General features: G+C 33.0%; 4 protein-coding genes across 4 annotated transcripts; 2 read left to right on the top strand and 2 right to left on the bottom strand.

The window, feature by feature from the left end:
• LOC145090064 (O-fucosyltransferase 19-like) lies at window positions 1–3,520 on the top strand. Its single transcript, XM_079028415.1, has 8 exons — window positions 1–126; window positions 218–290; window positions 380–453; window positions 553–641; window positions 727–859; window positions 946–1,178; window positions 1,311–1,787; window positions 3,173–3,520. The coding sequence occupies exons 1-8, from the start codon at window positions 1–3 to the stop codon at window positions 3,372–3,374; spliced, it is 1,407 nt and encodes a 468-aa protein (XP_078884541.1). The 3' UTR covers window positions 3,375–3,520.
• Window positions 3,521–4,695: 1,175 nt separating this feature from the next.
• On the top strand, window positions 4,696–5,905 carry LOC145088535 (uncharacterized). The gene is made up of 2 exons (XM_079026902.1): window positions 4,696–4,851; window positions 5,435–5,905. Exon 2 carries the CDS (start codon window positions 5,438–5,440, stop codon window positions 5,669–5,671), a length of 234 nt encoding a protein of 77 aa, XP_078883028.1. The 5' UTR covers window positions 4,696–4,851; window positions 5,435–5,437; the 3' UTR covers window positions 5,672–5,905.
• A 53-nt stretch (window positions 5,906–5,958) lies between these two features.
• LOC145088534 (proline transporter 3-like) lies at window positions 5,959–9,194 on the bottom strand. The gene is made up of 7 exons (XM_079026901.1): window positions 8,687–9,194; window positions 8,187–8,411; window positions 8,013–8,107; window positions 7,705–7,894; window positions 7,366–7,490; window positions 7,059–7,274; window positions 5,959–6,386 (listed from the first exon to the last, which is right to left on the bottom strand). The coding sequence occupies exons 1-7, from the start codon at window positions 8,790–8,792 to the stop codon at window positions 6,009–6,011; spliced, it is 1,335 nt and encodes a 444-aa protein (XP_078883027.1). The 5' UTR covers window positions 8,793–9,194; the 3' UTR covers window positions 5,959–6,008.
• Window positions 9,195–15,036: 5,842 nt separating this feature from the next.
• LOC145090063 (putative L-type lectin-domain containing receptor kinase S.7) lies at window positions 15,037–16,215 on the bottom strand. The gene has a single exon (XM_079028414.1). It carries the CDS (start codon window positions 16,213–16,215, stop codon window positions 15,037–15,039), a length of 1,179 nt encoding a protein of 392 aa, XP_078884540.1.
• Between the last annotated feature and the right edge of the window lie 2,314 nt (window positions 16,216–18,529).

The following is an 18,529-nucleotide window of genomic DNA, read 5'->3' as shown; positions in this document are numbered from 1 at the left end:
ATGGTAATCGTCATGTTTACCAAGTATATTCGCATGATTACCTACGGTGATCATGTAGCTAATGACGAAGATCCTATCGTGATTAGGCGCCAAATTCTAGACGAAACAAACCTTGAAAATGTGCAGGTTTTTTAGAACTTTTTTTTGTTGCATTTGATGATAAAATCAACCATTCCTTTATGATTTGAATCATGGTTTTTTGTTTGCTTGATCACAGGCTCCTAGCATATGGAGAAATCCCAAAAGCGATGAGCACTATGGATGCATTGATCGTTTGGGAGGTGAAACAAGTATGCAAACTAATCTCGTCTCGTGTTCATGTCTAATAAGATCAAAATCTGTTAACTCACTACCAATTTTGCAAGTTTTTCGTTCTCAGGAAATCGAAGTGCTCCCACAAATGGTTACATCCTAGTTCACGCAAATGGTGGGTTAAACCAAATGAAAATGGGGGTTAGTAACGAAAAATTATACAATAAGATAATGTATTTCATGCAAAAGATTTGAGAAAGTTTAATTAATTCATTGTAATATATGTGTTTCGGATCGCAGATAAGTGACATGGTAGCGATTGCAAAACTCATGGATGCGACTTTGGTTCTTCCAACGGTAGATCACAAGTCATTTTGGACAGATCCAAGGTGTGATAATTAATAACACTTGTAAATAAATCATAACAAAAGCATTTGTCATTAATTGTTTTTTCTGAGACTGATTTGTTTCCAGTGATTTTAAAGATCTCTTCGACGTCAAGAAGTTCACGACAACCCTACAAGATGACATCGACATAGTTGATTCACTTCCACCTCATGTTGCAGGAATCACACCCCACCAAAAGGATCCAATTTCGTGGTCAATGGCATGTCTATATATACGATTATATTTAATTAAAAATTTTAGACATGTATTTCGATTTCAATAAATCGATCATTAATTTTGGTGCAGCCCAATTACTATCAAGGTGAGATTCTTTCCTTGTTGAGGCGTCAAAAAGTGGTTAAATTTCTTCACACTGATTCGCGGCTCGCTAACAATGGCATCCCGGATTCCATCCAAAAGCTCAGGTGTCGAACCATGTATGAAGCCTTGAAATCCACAAAGGAGATCAACGAGCTTGCAAGAAAGCTAGTCAACAGACTTAAACAAAACAACGAGCATTATCTTGCTCTACATTTGAGGTATCTAAAAGTATCCATAGTTTACTTATATATCATCTTTTTCTTCAAAACTCGAAACAACATCAATGGAATCAGTTCAACTCGTTACTAAAAACAACCTTTTAGTGACGTGAATTCTAATTGTTTTTGTAGATTTGAAAAGGACATGTTAGCTTTCACCGGATGCACTCATGGTCTTTCTGAAAAGGAGGCCGGCGAGCTTAAAGCACTGAGGTACGGAGTAAAGCATTGGAAGGTTAAGAATATCAAAAGCATGAAAAAACGACAACAAGGGAATTGCCCTTTGACGCCTCGTGAGTCTGCTATTTTTCTCCAGGCTATGGGATTTCCTTCTAGTACGAAGATATATATTGTGGCGGGTGAGATCTATGGAGAACATGGACTCGAAGATTTTAAGGAAAAGTATCCTAATGTATCAACTCATTCTACTTTAGCAACCGAAGATGAGCTAAAGCCATTTAAAGACATGCATAATCAGCTTGCTGCATTAGATTATACACTAGCACTTGCGAGCGATGTTTTTGTGTACACCTATGATGGAAACATGGCTAAGGCTATCCGTGGACACCGGATGTTCAAAGGGTTCGAGAAAACGATTTATCCCGATAAGTAAGTTTCGGTAATACCCAATAAAAAGTTGCATCATTCCTACATAATACAAAGCGTATGTGGAGTCTTTGACTTTCTATAATAAATATAAAGAGTGTTAGTGAGACCACTCTCTAGCTAATGTGGTATTCCAACACACACAATAAGATGTTACTCGCCTCCATGTATCTAACCAGGGAGCACGCCGGTCCAAACGTATATGGGGCTCGGGGCGAAAAGAAAAAAAAGGTCCATTATAGACAAATATAATAAAGATTCAAAAAAAAATATTATTTATTCTTCACTATAAACGCGTTCAATTAGCAATAACAAGCAAGCTAAATTGTTTATCTTTTGAGCTACTTTGAGTTTGAACAACTTTAGGCCTTAAAAATCATTTAGGTAATACTTTATATATATATATATATATATATATATATATATATATATATATATATATATATATATATATATATATATATATATATATATATATATATGCACTACATACCCTATAAATTTTGGGTCTCCTGGAGACGTGGGCCCTGGGGCGGTCGCCCGGGTTGCCCACCGTCTGGATCGGCCTTGCCAGGGAGTAGTGACCGTTGATATATAATGTGTTAGATATATGGAGTCTTTGATTCTCATGTGAATATGGAAGCTAGGTTGGTAGGTGTTGTCTACCTGACTAATACCTTGTTTAAATAAGAGATGCAACTAAAAAGAAGTAAAAAAAGTCCCTTTAGATGGAGGCATGATGAGATAGCGATGTGTGTTGAGCCGGTGATCTAGGTGTTAGACGTTAGTTGTATTATGTTAGAGGATCCATAATGCATTAAACTCTATATAGTTTAATAGATTATCACATCATCATTTTACTTTTTTATAAACTTTACAATTTTTCATACCTAAAATGCATTGAACTCTACGAAAGTTTAATGGGATATATTTTTATAAAAAGAAATTCATTATTGTGTTAATTATTTTATATTAAAAAATTATTTTGTTCCCTTGAACTATTCAATGGCCATTGAACTCAATATTAATTGCATGCTATTCTAACAGTCCACTATGTTTGAGTTTAATTTATTGAACACACCAATTAGGCATTCATCCTACCATTTCATTAAATTAAGCATTGTGGATGCTTTCAGGAGACATAACCAATAATGACTATCTAACACAAGAATAGCAACACAAGTCACATTATCATTAAGACTTGATGTTGAACAAAATAACGTCAATCTAAAACTCTAAATATCATGTTAGATATGTATAAGGTACTTGAAGTCTTTGATTTTGATATCTTATAAAAATAGGAGAGTTGCACGTATAGAGGTGGATGACACATGGTTTAGTTGATGTAGGATTCAAGCATTGACATTTTTATTTGGTATTTGGTGCAGAAGGAACTTTGTGAAGGTGTTGGATCAGCTGGACGAAGGGCGTTTGAGTTGGGAAGATTTCTCTTTACAAGTTAAGAAGTTGCATGCAAATAGAACAAGCAGTCCGCAACGTAGAGTAGCCGGAGTGAAACCGAAAAGAGAAGAGAACTTCTATGCAAATCCATTCCCTGGTTGCATTTGTGACACTAGATATATAGATTAGATCAAGAAACTAACAAGAAGAGATCCAAGATGAGCCGGGGAGAGGATCATTTAATCAGCCTGGAGACCGGAAAGGAAAATGGATCAAACAAGAGGGCCACAAGTGCAAATGGTTATTGACTCTTCATAATTATATCATTTATATGAGCCAAGAGAATTCTAGAATAGATGCAAAGTGGATGTGCAATTAAGGGTTGAATTTTGTAGAGGTTTTCATCGTTAATACATTTTGATAAATACATTTTTGATACAAAGTTGCAAACTATCGAATTTTATTTAAAAATGAGAGTCTAGATTCTAGATTTACTTTTAATATAAGATTATACTTTTTTTTTCCTTTGGTTTTATTTAACAATTATTATCACAAACTCTCTTGAATATGGGTGGTCTCCACTTCATATATTTAAACCATAACCTAGCTAAGGGCAATGTCAATTACTCTCGATTCGGGAGTTTTAAGTTATAATAATGGGGGCTTCAATCACACATGACTAGAAAAGGGTAATGCAATGTCATTTGCAAAAGCAAAGGTATATCTTTCTGTATTTTGACTAAAATGGTAAACCAATGGCAAAACTAGAAGTGACAAAAAATGACACGCCACACTGACTCGACACGAAGTCAACACAAAATAAATGGATTTGAATGATAGGTTTCAACCCAATTAATTAAACGGGTTGATAAGACACGACACGTGAATTAAAAGAGTAAGGTTAGAATTGATAATTTCAATTAGAATATAACTCGAAAATAACACATTTATTATATGTGGAAAACACTTAATCATCTATGACAAGATTTTTTTTTTCATTTTTATGTTTTCTCACATGCTATTGTCCTTTGACCACTCCATCCTCCTCATGACCTCACCTCTTCCCTCTCCCTCATTCCAAATTCGTACTCTTCCACATTTCTTTTTATTATTTATTTATTATTATTATTTTTTTTGTGAATTTCACATTTTCACTTCCTAACTTTTATTCTTTTCGGTTTTCATATTGTTTAATGTTTCTATCCGACATGACACAAAACATTTATAAGATCTAAAACCTATCTCACAACCCGACACAAACTTGACATAAAAATAAACTTGGTGACACAACAAGACACTGATAATTAAACAAGTCGGCTTACACGACACTTTTTCAACTCGTTTAATGTTTCAACTTAAATAGCACGACTCGTTTGCATGGTCTAGGCAAGATGCCTTCGTGTCTTCACTAAAATGATGAACCACCTCATGGTGAGTTTATCTAAAAAAAAAAAGTTTTATTTATTTATTTTATTTTCAACATCCCCTCAAACATCAGGGATGCGGATTCTTAAACGCCAAACACAGGAGGACTAGAATGCAAATTACCATTAAAGGTGTAACCCTCTTTCAAAGATTCATTTCTCGGTGTACGCGATACACATCAGATCGATCTCTGTTCGTCTCCCGATTCCACTCCTCCTGATCTTTCGATTCCTTAACCCAGGTGAGTTCTTATTCTTCCAAACGAATCCATGTTTTAGGGTTTATATTATTACCTCATGTCAAGGTTCAGTTTCTCTATCAACTGCAGAAATTTTTGTGAATCACATTTAGAAGTTTGATAAATCACGCTAGGGTTTAAACAGACAACGAGAAACCAAAATGTTCGTGCAATATCTCCTAATTTCATCTAGTTCCACAGAACTGAACTCGGTTGTGGAAGAAATTGTTCTACTTAATTGACCTTCTCAAATTTTAATAACGAAATCGAGCTATATGTTTGCCTGGATGCATTTGTTGTATCTATAATTGTCTACTATAATTGGAGGTAAATCAACAGATATAAAATTCCTTCAAGATATGATATGGAAGTTACTTACTATCATATAATGTTTTCCCATCTAACAGAGAAATGCCTTCTGATCTAGCACTAGCAGTTCATATTGTTTTGTCATTTGGATCTATAATAACGCCATGAAGAACCCTAGAAACTTGAATATATGTAGTGACTTCAACTTTGGTACAACACCTGTAAATGAAGAGAAATATAAGTTTTTGAAGTGGACTAACATACACTTATTATACAGGATATGGGTCTGTGGACACTATTAGAGGGGTGTTTGCTTATAGCAAATGCACTAGCAGTATTGAATGAAGATCGTTTTCTTGCACCTAGAGGATGGAGCTTTCAAGAATACTCAGGGGTGAAAAGAAATTCCTTCAAAGGACAAATCATTGGTCTCATTTATGCAACCCAATACTTAAGAGTCATATTGATAATGCTCAACTCCCTCTGCATTGTGGTAAAGCTAGTTTCTGGATAATTATCCAAAGTAAGTCATTCTTCAAGGCTGGACCTAGTCACCCAAAACTCGGAGTGGATTTTGTTGAAAATCAAATAATCTTTTCTGTGTAATAGTTGCTTTTGATCCATATTTCAGTTAGTGTATTGAGTTTGCTGTAGCATTTGTTTAATTGTGTTAAATCTTCTTCTTTTTTGTTATTGTTACGTGACAATCCACATTTTTTGGTGAAGCAGGAAATTGCGGTTTTCGTTATATTGATCTGTGTCAGTGTCAGTCCAATGCAGGCTAAACACAGTAAAATAAATGAAAAAGCATTTCTAGGCAATATAATAAAATCTACAATAAGTTAAAAAGATTACATATCAGCAAAAAGATGATAAGTATTGGAGTGAATAGCAATAAGCCTAAAAGCAGCAGTAGCAGCTGCAACAGCCATGATACCAAAGAAACAAACATTGAACCAATGCCATGACTTTTGTAAAGCATTGAGTGAGTTTGTTTTGGCCGCTAAATACATGTGATTAGCGAGAATAAATGTAAGTGGGAAAGTACTAATCGCCCCTGTTAAGCTCATGAAGTCTCCAAGAAATGGAAATGCTGCTGATACCAAGGTTGTAATGCCAATGTAACCCCCTCGAACAATGATTCTGAAACACAAATTTTTAAGCCCCACCACACTTCCTTTTATTCCGTATTTAGTGTCCAAATACTCGTACATTGGACTTGCAAATATCTTAAGAAAACAACAGATAAAAAACTATGTTACACGGCAAGACATGACAAAATACGTTCTACTAGTCATCTGTGCAAAACATAAAAACACCACTAAAAAGATTGTATAAAACATGACAAAATAGGTTGTCCTATGCTTGAAATGCATTGGATTAGAACATAAAGCGGGAAAGTTCGATCTCTTGTCTTTGCAAAAGACAAAAATACCCCTAGAAAGCATGTGCATGATAGAATATGTTGTACTGTTTTTGGCATGCATTAGACTATTGCAAAAGTTGGGAAAGGGTAAAGAGTCACTCTCGATCTTGTCTATGCAAAAGACGAAAATACCCCTAGAAAGCTTGTAAAAAACATGACAGAACAGGATGTCTTGTGTTTTGATATGCATAATGGACTAGGAGAAAAGGTGGGACATGACAAAGAGTCACTTTCGATCTCTTGTCTATGCAAAAGACAAAAATGCCCCTGAAAAGCTTGTACAAAACTTTCAAGAAAAAGTTATATTGCATTTAGCATGTACTCGATTGGGAATTTGGGATTGGAGGTGGGACAAGAACTTTTCTCGGTCTGTCATTTGTGCAAAAGACGTAAATGCCCTTTTAAAACTTGTCCAATCTTGTTCAATCTCGTTATAAAACTAGAACGGGTAAAAACAATAGATAGAGAACATTACATGCAAAGCTATAACGGATTGAAAAAAGGCAGATAAGTTGGCAAATGTCTTGACCCAAACTGGGCCATGAACATTGTTAAGCAAATAGGAAGATGCTCCATTGCCATAAGCCCAATACCCCATAAACACAACCGCATAAAGTGGCAAAACTCCTACAGAAAACTGAAAGTAGAGCGCCTTCATCATGTTACTAACAACAGGTGGTCTCACAGTCGCCTACACAATTAAAAAAACATGAAAAACATCGTTCATCTTCTTCATAAATGTAACAAAAAAAAAAAATCACAAATTTCTGAATTTTTTTTACCTGTATTTCCGGGAGCATTCCTGTGTTGAAAGCAAAGACAAGACTCGCAGAAGCACCAATGGTGGTAAAGATCTTGCCCGTTTCTGTACCCGGAATGCTATAATCCCTTGGTGGAGCTTCGATTCCTATAAGTCAACGCAAAGATTGTGTTGTATGGATAAATTGTTGTCTGAATAAAATATGTTTAGCATAAGGTGATAAGTTGTTCTTTATGTATTAAATCAAAAGGAAAAGGAAAAAAAACATATATAACTTAAGTAATCTAGTAAAAAAGAACACCTTAGCGATAGCATGTTATTTTACTTTTGATCACAAATAGCAGAGAGTTGGAAATTATACCATCACGAAGAGACAAAGCAACTGCAACCACAATGTATACTAGAGTGAAGAATGTTGAAAATCCAAGCCAAATTCTTAGAGCTGAGAGATGAGGGATAGAAATTGCAAAAATGCCACAAGTCAACCCTGCTATGGCAATGAAGTACGGGAGCCTAATCGCATTGTCATCCCTGAAAACTATATAAATAGCCTGCAAAATCAAATTAACATCAACTAATTAACAACTATCCATGATACAATTCTATTATTGTACATGACACGTTATATTTGATAACGCGTCGGGTACACAATAAATCCTAGGAAAGTACCTTAAGAGCCTGACCAGCCAACATGATATAACCGACATTAATCATGAAAAGATTGACATATTGCAACACCCATGTAAGAGCATAAGCCTTTGGACCTACAAAACCACCATTTTTATGAGTTATGTTTTCAAGAATGTATAATTGTTTCATGTTTGTTTGGTGAATGGTGATTACCATACACAAAGCCTGCAAGGTCTCTGTATCTGATATGTCTCTTCCCACCAAATTCATGGAGCCTTGCGATTAGGACATTTGCGTATAGTGATATGATTGTGGCTAAAATTAAACCTGCAACTCCACCTGTCCAACCAAGAGGAACCATGACTGCACCTGAGTACCCCAGCACATAAGCACTGTTGATGCCAGTCGTAAGAACAAATCCCGCTTGAAACCATGAGTCTACATCATAAACCCAAAACCGATCAGTCTCATTAGCTCCATTTCCAATACAGTTACAAGAAACTATATAGACGCAATCGATCTTCAGATATATATATATATATAAAAGACCCTCTTCGAATCAATGGCAATGTGTACCAAAATAAGTTCTAATTTATGTAACTTGTTATAGAATTATAGCCATCATTCTCTAATGAGGTTAAGTTGAAACAGTCAGAAATTTCACATATACTGTCATTAATCAATTGAAATGGGAAAAGTGAAAAGAAGAATACCGCTGCTGATCTTATGGGCTGTTTCAGGAATTTCAATGGCTAAATGATCGTCGGAGTGAATCTTCCATGTGTCACTGGGAACAGCGTCGTCTCGTTGTACGTCCATTCATATCACACAAGACTCCGCTGTTTTCTTCTTCGATTAACGCCGTCGACGGATTCTTCTTCTTCCTCTTCCAATTTCACTACGTTTTCTCTCGAAACTACAGATTTGATACGTTTCCGATTGAAGAAACTGTGTGCGATTGAAACAAAATCTGAACAGAAAACCGAATGAAATGGAGATTATGGAGATCCGATTAGCGCCACCGTGAGCTGTGTGAAAACACACACATACACTGAAGCAATGTGTAGTCCGAGAAATACAAACTACAGCATTTTATCATTTTATGGATATGCAATAAGTTTGTTTGTGTGCGTTTATTCATGGAAATGGAATTGTGATTCAGAAAACGAACTTGAGAGAGTTGAGAGCGATGCAGGCGCCTCAAAAATCGTAACAGCTGATCATTTCTTCTTTCCTATTTTTATCTCAATGTGTTTGATTTATTTTATTTATTGGATTTAATCATTTCATACAACTGATAATGATTCAGATATTAAAATTAAAATTTCTAAGTTATCTCAATCCATGCACGTAAAGGTCAGATATATAACTCATAAGCATCGTCAAGATTTACGTGAACAAGTTAAAGATAATGTCAGAATCACTGTTACATATTAAAGAACATGTCATAATACACCAGACTCAAAGACACAAACGTATGGATTTTTGATCCGAAATGATCAGTTATGTTTGGTATAGTTTGGTTTTTGCTTTTTTAAACTATTATTACAAAACTAGTTGTAAAACCCGTGTATTAGACGGGTTGATTAAAAAAAATATATATCAATGTATTTTAATATAAGACTTTTAAGATTCTTTACATTTATTATCACATTAAATGTATTTAATACTTTACATATATAAATCCTCCTTAATAAATGAAATTTTTTTTTTTGCTATAACCTCTTATCCTTCATCTGTACACATGTCATTTTCTAGATTTTTTGAATTTTTTATTTTCCACTTGTCATTTTATTGTAATTTTCATTTTATTAAATTAAAATTTCACATTTAATATGTAAGGTAATATATATATATATATATATATATATATATATATATATATATATATATATATATATATATATATATATATATAAGGTATTTATTAGAAATGATTTATATATGTAATGTATTCAATGTATTAAAGTCTCATTAATTTAATAATTTAAATTTTTTCTTATTTTTTTTATAAATTCAAACTTCTCAAATTGTTAAAATTTTATATTTAATTTTTTTTAAATAAACCCATGTAATACATGGGTCTCACACCAAGTTTAGTATTATGTGGCATATTAATTGATTTAATTCAAAAAAATCACAAAATGACATGTGGATTTAAATTTAATCAAAAGATTTATAAAATTACGTGTCAAATTTAATGAGAAGATGACATTTGACAAAATGATCTTCATTTATTAAGATAGATTTTGTAGATTTTCTTATTTTTGTAAATTAGTTTATTACTGATCAATGTTTATAGGGTGTATGTGTATTTCTTTCAAGAGTTTATGGACTATGATGTATGTGTATCTATGTAAGTGTGTTATATGATTGTTATAAATTGGTTTAGTAACATTCTACTGTTTATAGTCATCCTGAATTAATTTAAAATAAAGAGTTTTTATGAATATATTGGTATGTTTTATTGTTCTTAATTATTATTACTCCCTCTGTCCTAAATTAATTGTTCACTTTTGAATTTTGAAGTCTTTTTTCTTCAACTTTGACCTTAAATATTTGTATTTGTGTTATATATTATTTGATGAAATTTATAACAATGAAAAGACTTTTAAATTACAATCTATTCATATATTTTGTATTAAGTATTATCTATCAAAAAGAAAATTATTTAAGGTCCAATTTTAAGAATAAAGGCTGGAAAAGTCAAATGTGGACAATTATTTTGGGACGGAGGTAGTAATATTTATTCAAATTGTACGATGCATGTTATAACTAAAATAATAATAACAAGAAGGAAAAAAATTCATATATTTTGGCTCTATTAACAGAAAGACAGTTTTGATTTTTTTTTTTCAATTTAATCATTGAAACCAATAACACTTACGAAATAACCTTTATAACCGGTTAGTACTGGTTTTAAGGGTTAAATTGCCAAAAAAAATCATTAATGACTTTTTCGTTAATAAGATTAATTAATTTAAGGATTTTTCTGGAATTTTTTTATATATAGTAAACTTATTTGAACAAAAATTACATTTCTTTATTAAAAAACTAAAAATAAAGATATTTTTTTTTATTAAATAACACAATAATAGTAATTTATATATCATTTTTGGATTTTTTTTTGTGATTCTCTTTAACAAATATTATTACAACAATCATAAAGATATCATCTATATATCCTATGTAACTTAAGATGATTTTGTTGATTTGTCGCAATAAATACATTTTTAGGCCAAATGCTACTTTATTATTAAATTTTTAGGTCTTGGGTGTAAAACATTTATCATAAAACTACAATTTACCGTAGATCATTTCATAATCGAACGACATCTCAAAAAATAAAGGTTTATCAGAAGTTGTTATTCATAAATAGAGCTCCATTATGCACACTATGTGTCCTAGAAACACACTGTTAGAGCATGGAAATTTTTTACAAATTATGAGTGATAGTTAAGTTATTTTATTTCTCTTTATTGTATTGTAAGGTTCCTCTCTCTATAAATAAAGATGAGTAGTTGGAAGTGCACCAAAATGTAGCCCTCTGGTTAGAGAGAATGTGGTGGGATTTCTCTCACAAAGTGTTTTTGTATTGTCATATTTTGTTATTCTCTTTTCTAGTAAAATTATCGGATAGTCATCTATGTCGTGCTCTTCATATTTTATTATTAAATCTCAAGATGTTAATATTCTTCTGCACAAGCTGGTCGTCAAAATGGGCTCCAACACACACTTCTTACAACAAATCAAAAAAAGTTCGTTTTTGTGTTCATTAATGTCTCATTTGTAAAAAAAAATTATTTTAACATTTATCAGGTTTTGTACCCTTTTAGTCAGTTACCATTGTCATAAAAGCCCTCATATTTACACATCATCATCACCACTACACTCTATCACCACCACCACCCTTTGTCACTAACAACACCATCTGCACCACAAAACACCGGTAGTCCCCATCAACACCATCTCTAACCTACCTTCTGCATTCTTCATCTCCTACCCACCATCGTCCACATAATGTTCTTTCTCTTCATAACCTGATAAAAAGCTCAAAATGACAATACTTACCTAAATGTGAGACATTAATGAACACAAATTTGAACTTAAAACATAACTATACGTTTCATGTAAATATGAGAGATTTTATGACAATAACCCTAATATATGAGTTATAATAGTTATAGAAACACATACTAAATACAATTAATAGGACTTTTGTTGATTTGTCGTAAGTGCGTTTCTAGGTCACATATATTATGAAGCTCTATTTATGAATTTAATTTAGATGATATCTTTATTATTGTAGTAATGATATTTATTAAAACGAATCATAAAAAATCCCAAAAATGATATATAAATTATCATTATTGTGGTTATTAATAAAAATATATGAGTTTTTAGTGAAATTGATGTAGATGATATCTTTATTTTATGTTATTTAATGAATAAATGTATGTTTTTTTCAAATAAATTTAGTATATATAAAAAAAATCTCCAAAAAAAGTTCTTAAACTTTAACCTTATTAATGAAAAAACCATCCATATTTTTTATTTTATTTATTTATTTATTTATTTTTACAATTTAACCCATAAAACCGACACCAACCGAATACAAGAGTTATTTTACAAGTGTTTACAGTTTCACAAATTAAATTCCAAAAGAAAAGGAAAAAGAAAAATCATAAATGACTTTTTTGTTAATAAAACCAAAATATAAGGATTTTTTTGCACATTTCCCTAACAACAATGAAAATATATTTTTGTATTTTCTTTTACAAAAATATTAGCTATTTATTATTTACAAAATTAAATGACTATTTGGAAATAATTTATCATAGTTATTGAACATAATTTTGGTAGTTCTTTCTGTTTATTTATTTAAATTTATAAATAATTTATTTTTATATTCAAAATCAATTTCTTATAAATAGTTATTTGTTTTACATGTTTTTAGAAAATGTTATTAGCCATTTGTTTATGTAATGATGTACTTACTAAAAAAATTATGCTCACATTTTTTAAAATAGGGTTCTTGACAACATATCTATGTACATATCAGTGCATGCCAAATGACATGAGGATACTTATTCAATTTCCAATTGAATAAAAAAAAAAGGGTGCTTGAGTCGTTTTATTTGTATCGATTATTCGGATATAGTTCTAGTTTTTTCTTTTGGCAATAGTTTCAACGTTCAAAATGGTTAGCATTTTCATAACTAGTGATATTTTTGAACAATTATTTTCAAAATTTTGGGAGAGGGGTTAATAAAGAGGTAAATGAAATATTTTGTTAGCACAAAAAGAGAGATTTTTTTTAAACACAAAAACAAAGTTATGAATAGGTTTCCAATTCATTATCACGTTTTGACTCTTCCGTATTTCACATATCTGTCTTATGATATGTTGTTAGTAAGGTCATTCGATATACTTAAGATGAGAGGTTGTTGTGGCCACATGACATGCTCACCATGACAATGCACACCACTCAAGGGGGTGCTGTGTTGTGGCGTCATGATCGTTGGCATATGTGGTGTATACAATGAAAGATCACATCCGATCAGCTCTCTCATCTTCTATTCTTCTCACTTCCTCTCTTTTCTTTATATTCAACATGATCATTGCAAGTATACCAACAATGGTGTAGAAGTAGATGGTTGTGAGGTGGAGAGAAATATCACCGCTTGACGTGTCCCCCGTGTTGGATGGCCTAATATTCAAAGCAATCTTCGATTAGTTATTTAATTGTTTTAGGTTAATGTTGATGACTAACTAATTAAATATTTAACTTTCACAAAGCATAAAAAAATATCAAAAGGTAATCAATTGAAATTTCATGCTCACAAAATATTGGTATTTTATAAATAAAAACATGTATTTCGTTACTAGTTTATAGCATTTGTTTAGATAATGTGTTTTGTATAAAAATAATAGTAGTTTCTTACTCACCAAAGGGTTTTGGTCTATCGTTGTTATCATGAGTTGATGGATATGTACAATTCATACCATGGACAAAAGGTGTAGATTTAGGACTCAAATAGTTTCTTAGTCATTACACTAAGGTGGTGTTTGTTTTTTGGCAAAATGTCTTTTTGACCCCTTATCATACGGAAAAACGTTTGAGAAAAAAGACTGCTTGTAATCCAATTTTGGAAGACATTTTCGAAGTTGTAATCCAAATGTGATTTCTTTTTCCTCCACCATCACTACTACCTCGGCCTCTACCATCGCCATCGCCCTCACCTCCTCCGCCACCACCACCAAACATTTACAATCCTCTTCCTTTATTACTATAGTATCATACTTTCATAACACTTTTTATTAGGGCATTGCACCTTGAAAATATACATATTGTGACTTAAAGTAATCTACTATTTTGAATTATAAGAAATATGACATAAGTTCACAGATTTTTATAACATGTCATTATCCACACATGATGTCTAAAATCTAAATGTAATATTTTTTACAAGTCAAAAAATTTATAGAACAGTTTCAAACTTTAATATTTTTTACAACTGCATCCACATCATATTAGCCATGTACTCTCAAATTTGCTATGTCAAAATAAGAAAATAAGAGTAAACTGCAAATTTGGTCCCTGTCTTTAGCAAAAACTTAGAGGTTTATCCCCTTGACCAAAAAAAATTGCAAATATCGTTCTTATGGCCATATTTCATTGTGTATTTGGTCCTTGTCCAAAGTAAATTACTCATTTACCCTTCTGATGGCTACCATTGCTTATTAATCCTTAAAGACTTCCTGGAAATTAGAGATATCTGCTTGCACTCATTTTTTTAGAACAGTTGAACATCTGCTTGCACCCATTTAATCCAGGAAAAAAAACTCCATACTTAAACATGATTTTAAATTGCAATACAAATATCATTAGAGCCCTAACAGTTTACTAATCAAATGGCACAATGTTCATAACAGCCAGAAATTCAAATATGTTTGCGGATTCCCAGATGAGCAAAACTTTGAACCCCACATTCAAGATTTACATAATCAGAACCTAATAGACAACAAAGATGAGTTAACATACCAGATCATCATCATCTCTCTACTTCATAGCACTTTCTGAAGTGTTGTTGGCTTCAAGAACACCAATCTTTTCATATTTGAAATCAACAGGGTGCACAGAAGGCTCCCCTTGAGCTTTCTGCTTATCAGCAACAAACGCCCACACGAAGAACAAAGCCAAAGCTGCCAATGCTCCACAGCCTGTAGCAACTATGAACCCTGAAAGAAAACTAACTTTTTTCTTATAAGTTTTCACATCATGGTGTTGTGTTGAAGAATCCAGCGGAAAAACCGGAATTGAATGCATCCATTTTGGAATATCTTTAATATCAGAGGTCCATGAGTACACAGTTGTAATCTGCTCAGGTTTTTCGTTAATTGATGCCAGACCTAATAAAACCTCTTTTCCATTCAACATTTCCCCCAAATTTATGTGATGCGAAATCAGTGGCTCAACAGGCCTCGAATCACCTGATTTGCTTACCCTAACATCTAGCTGATTTGATATCGCAAAGTAATTAACCCAGGACGTTAAATTCACTCCGCTCTTCAAAACATTATTATTTTTCGAAACGTTGCTAACCCTAGAAGATGAAATTTTACACACATTTACATCAAACTCGATACCGAAAAATCGATTTACATCCTGGAGCCCAAACGACATGTTCCTGGCAAATTTAGAAGGAAAATCAGCGGGAATGATTACCAGCGCAACGCCATTACCGATCTCGAACGTGAAGTTTGAGGAAAACGACGTCGAAGAACTGAATTTGTAAGGCGTGCTGTGTAACATAATACCAAAGCTTAGAGGCGTTGTTCGACTGAGTTGAACAGCATGTCCACCATCGACGAAGTGAGCGTCGCCTAATAGCGAATGTCCGGTTTCGGCTGGTAAGTTGGAACTGAAAAATCGGAGTGAGATCGAGAAAGTAGGATCTGCATGCAGAATTATTAGACAGACGATTAAAAATGAAAACCAAGTCATCATCAATGGCGATTTTGCAAAGAATCTCTCGGTCTTCTCCTTGTTCCTCTTCTGAAATTGGTAAAGTATACCGAGAAGAGCTGAATTCTTAATTTTTGAGAAAGACGAGTATGTTGTACCCTTCGCATCGAAAAGTGCACTGGGGTTATTCTCACAATATTTTGTGTATTGGTAATTTATTTTAGAACGGCGTGTATATGGGTAATAAAAGAGTATCTTATACATTTTGTCCATGTTGTTTGGTCTTATTTTTCTAGTTTTAATAAAGTTTGGATCTCTTATTTAGGGACATTTCTACCTTTTTTTTTCTATATATTTTCAGATTTATTAGATCAATACAAGAGTTGATTTTATTTTATTGAAAGTAAATATATACTCACCTGACAAAAATGAGTGATTCAGAGTTATGACAACACTTCGCCTTAGCATTTCTAAAAGACCTAAACGTATAAAACACTAAGTCTTAGGTGCTGTTTGTTTTTCTTAAGCTAAAATGTATGCAGTCTGCGGGCCACATCTGCAAACCTCTGCAGCAGAAGAGGTGAACCAAACGTCTGCAGTCTACAATAAGAACACTGTTTGTTTTTTAACGTTTGCAAGCTGCTAAAATAAACTGAATTTTAAATAAAATTATTTTACAAACTTCAAATGATTTTTCAACAACAAAATTTTAATAATAATAATCATACAACACTGAAAATAAAATGCATTCAATTAAATTAGTCATACAATAAAAAAATGGTTTTACAATAACCAATATATCATAGACAAATAAGATTTTATAAGGTATTGTAAAAAGTATTTTCAACAAAAATCACAACATTCACAGCAATATTTCATATTTCCAGCACAATTTTTCATATTTTAATCAAGAAAAAAACTTGATTTCAACAACAATTTTCACAGCAATATTAAACAACAATTCACAACATTTTCTGCAACATCTAACATCAAATTTAAGAAAAAACAACAATTTTCAGCAAAAAGAATCAACAAATTTGACTAGATTATAGACTTTTCAGCAAGAATAAACAACATTCACAATTTGCAACTTAAAAGGGTCTTTCAACATCAAAATTGAAATTTTCAGCAATGTTATGGAATTTCTAGAAATTATTTTCACATTTTCAGTACTATATTCTTATTTTCAGCAACAACAAATTTGATTTTCAGTAACAAAAAACTTGATTTTCAGCAATCTTATGAAACTACTTGCAAAATATACAAGGAATATGATTTTCAGCACTATTTTCATATTTTCAACAACAAAAAACTTGATTTTTAGCAACAAAAAAACTTGATTTTCAGCAATCTCATGAAATTTCCAGCAAAATACACAAGGAATATGATTTCCAGCAACATTTAATAAGAAGTTTACATAGGAAAATCTATTTTCAACTATATTTTCGGATTTCCAATATCCAACAACAAATTCATACAACAAGAAGCAATTTCAGCAAAATTAAACCACATATTTCAGTACATTAGAGAGTTTTCAAGCAAGATTAATCATCAATTTGATGTTAGAACCGGGAAAAAAACGAAGAAAAAAGAAAGCAAACTTGTTCGCTGCGTTGTTGTTCGTCTGCGATGGGAGAGGAGGCGTTTTCTGTTGCCTGCGATCATAGAGGAGGCGGCGGCGGACGGCGGTGCTGATGGGAGAAGATGAACGATGAAGACGATGTTGGAGCGAGGCAGGAGTGTCGATTGTAACGACCCAAATTTCACGTCCAAAAATTTCATTTTAAAAACATTACTTTAGAGAAACATTAATTGTTAAAAACATTGTTTGATCAAACCATAACAAAACGTAAGCCATGTCTAAAAATCAAATCATACAATCATCATAATATCAGAGTATAAATCCCAGAGAATCTCGTAAGTGCGGAAATCCGTGTGTGTGCATGATGTGCCGTTACCGCGCCGGCTCCTTCCCCTTCGACGAAGAGGTACCTGAAACCAAAACTATAAACTGTAAGCACAAAGCTTAGTGAGTTCCCCCATCGTACCACATATCATACAAACAATTAACACGCATACTGCCAGGCTATTCTGGGGTGCCTGACTACCCGGTACGGCCGTTCTGGGGTGCCGTCCTACCCGTGTCAAGCCATTCTGGGGTGCTGACTACCCATGTCAAGCCATTCTGGGGTGCTGACCACCCGTCGGTCCTAACAACCGACCCTCGGGGACTATTCCACCCCCTACTGCTACTATCACATATATCATATCATAAACATACTATCAGACATATCTGGGGTGCCTGAACTACCCTTCGGTCCTGACAACCGAACACAGGGACTGGTCCCCTCATACTACCTCTATCGCATATAACATAACAAGCCAGCATGCAAACATATCATCACATACTGTCAGACGTATCTGGGGTGTCTGACTACCCTTCGGTCCTAACAACCGAACTCGACTACTATCACATACAACATATCATGCTAGCATATAACATATCAGGTAGTAGCAACCTAGATGATATCACAAAGACAATCATCTATCATACGTCTCCTACTGGTGGGTCGGCATTGTGGCCTTA

This window comes from Lactuca serriola, chromosome 2 (genome assembly GCF_051521515.1).
Source record: "Lactuca serriola cultivar US96UC23 chromosome 2, Lser_US96UC23_V15, whole genome shotgun sequence".
Taxonomy (NCBI): Eukaryota; Viridiplantae; Streptophyta; class Magnoliopsida; order Asterales; family Asteraceae; genus Lactuca; species Lactuca serriola.
This window is presented reverse-complemented; position numbering and strand designations above follow the sequence as displayed.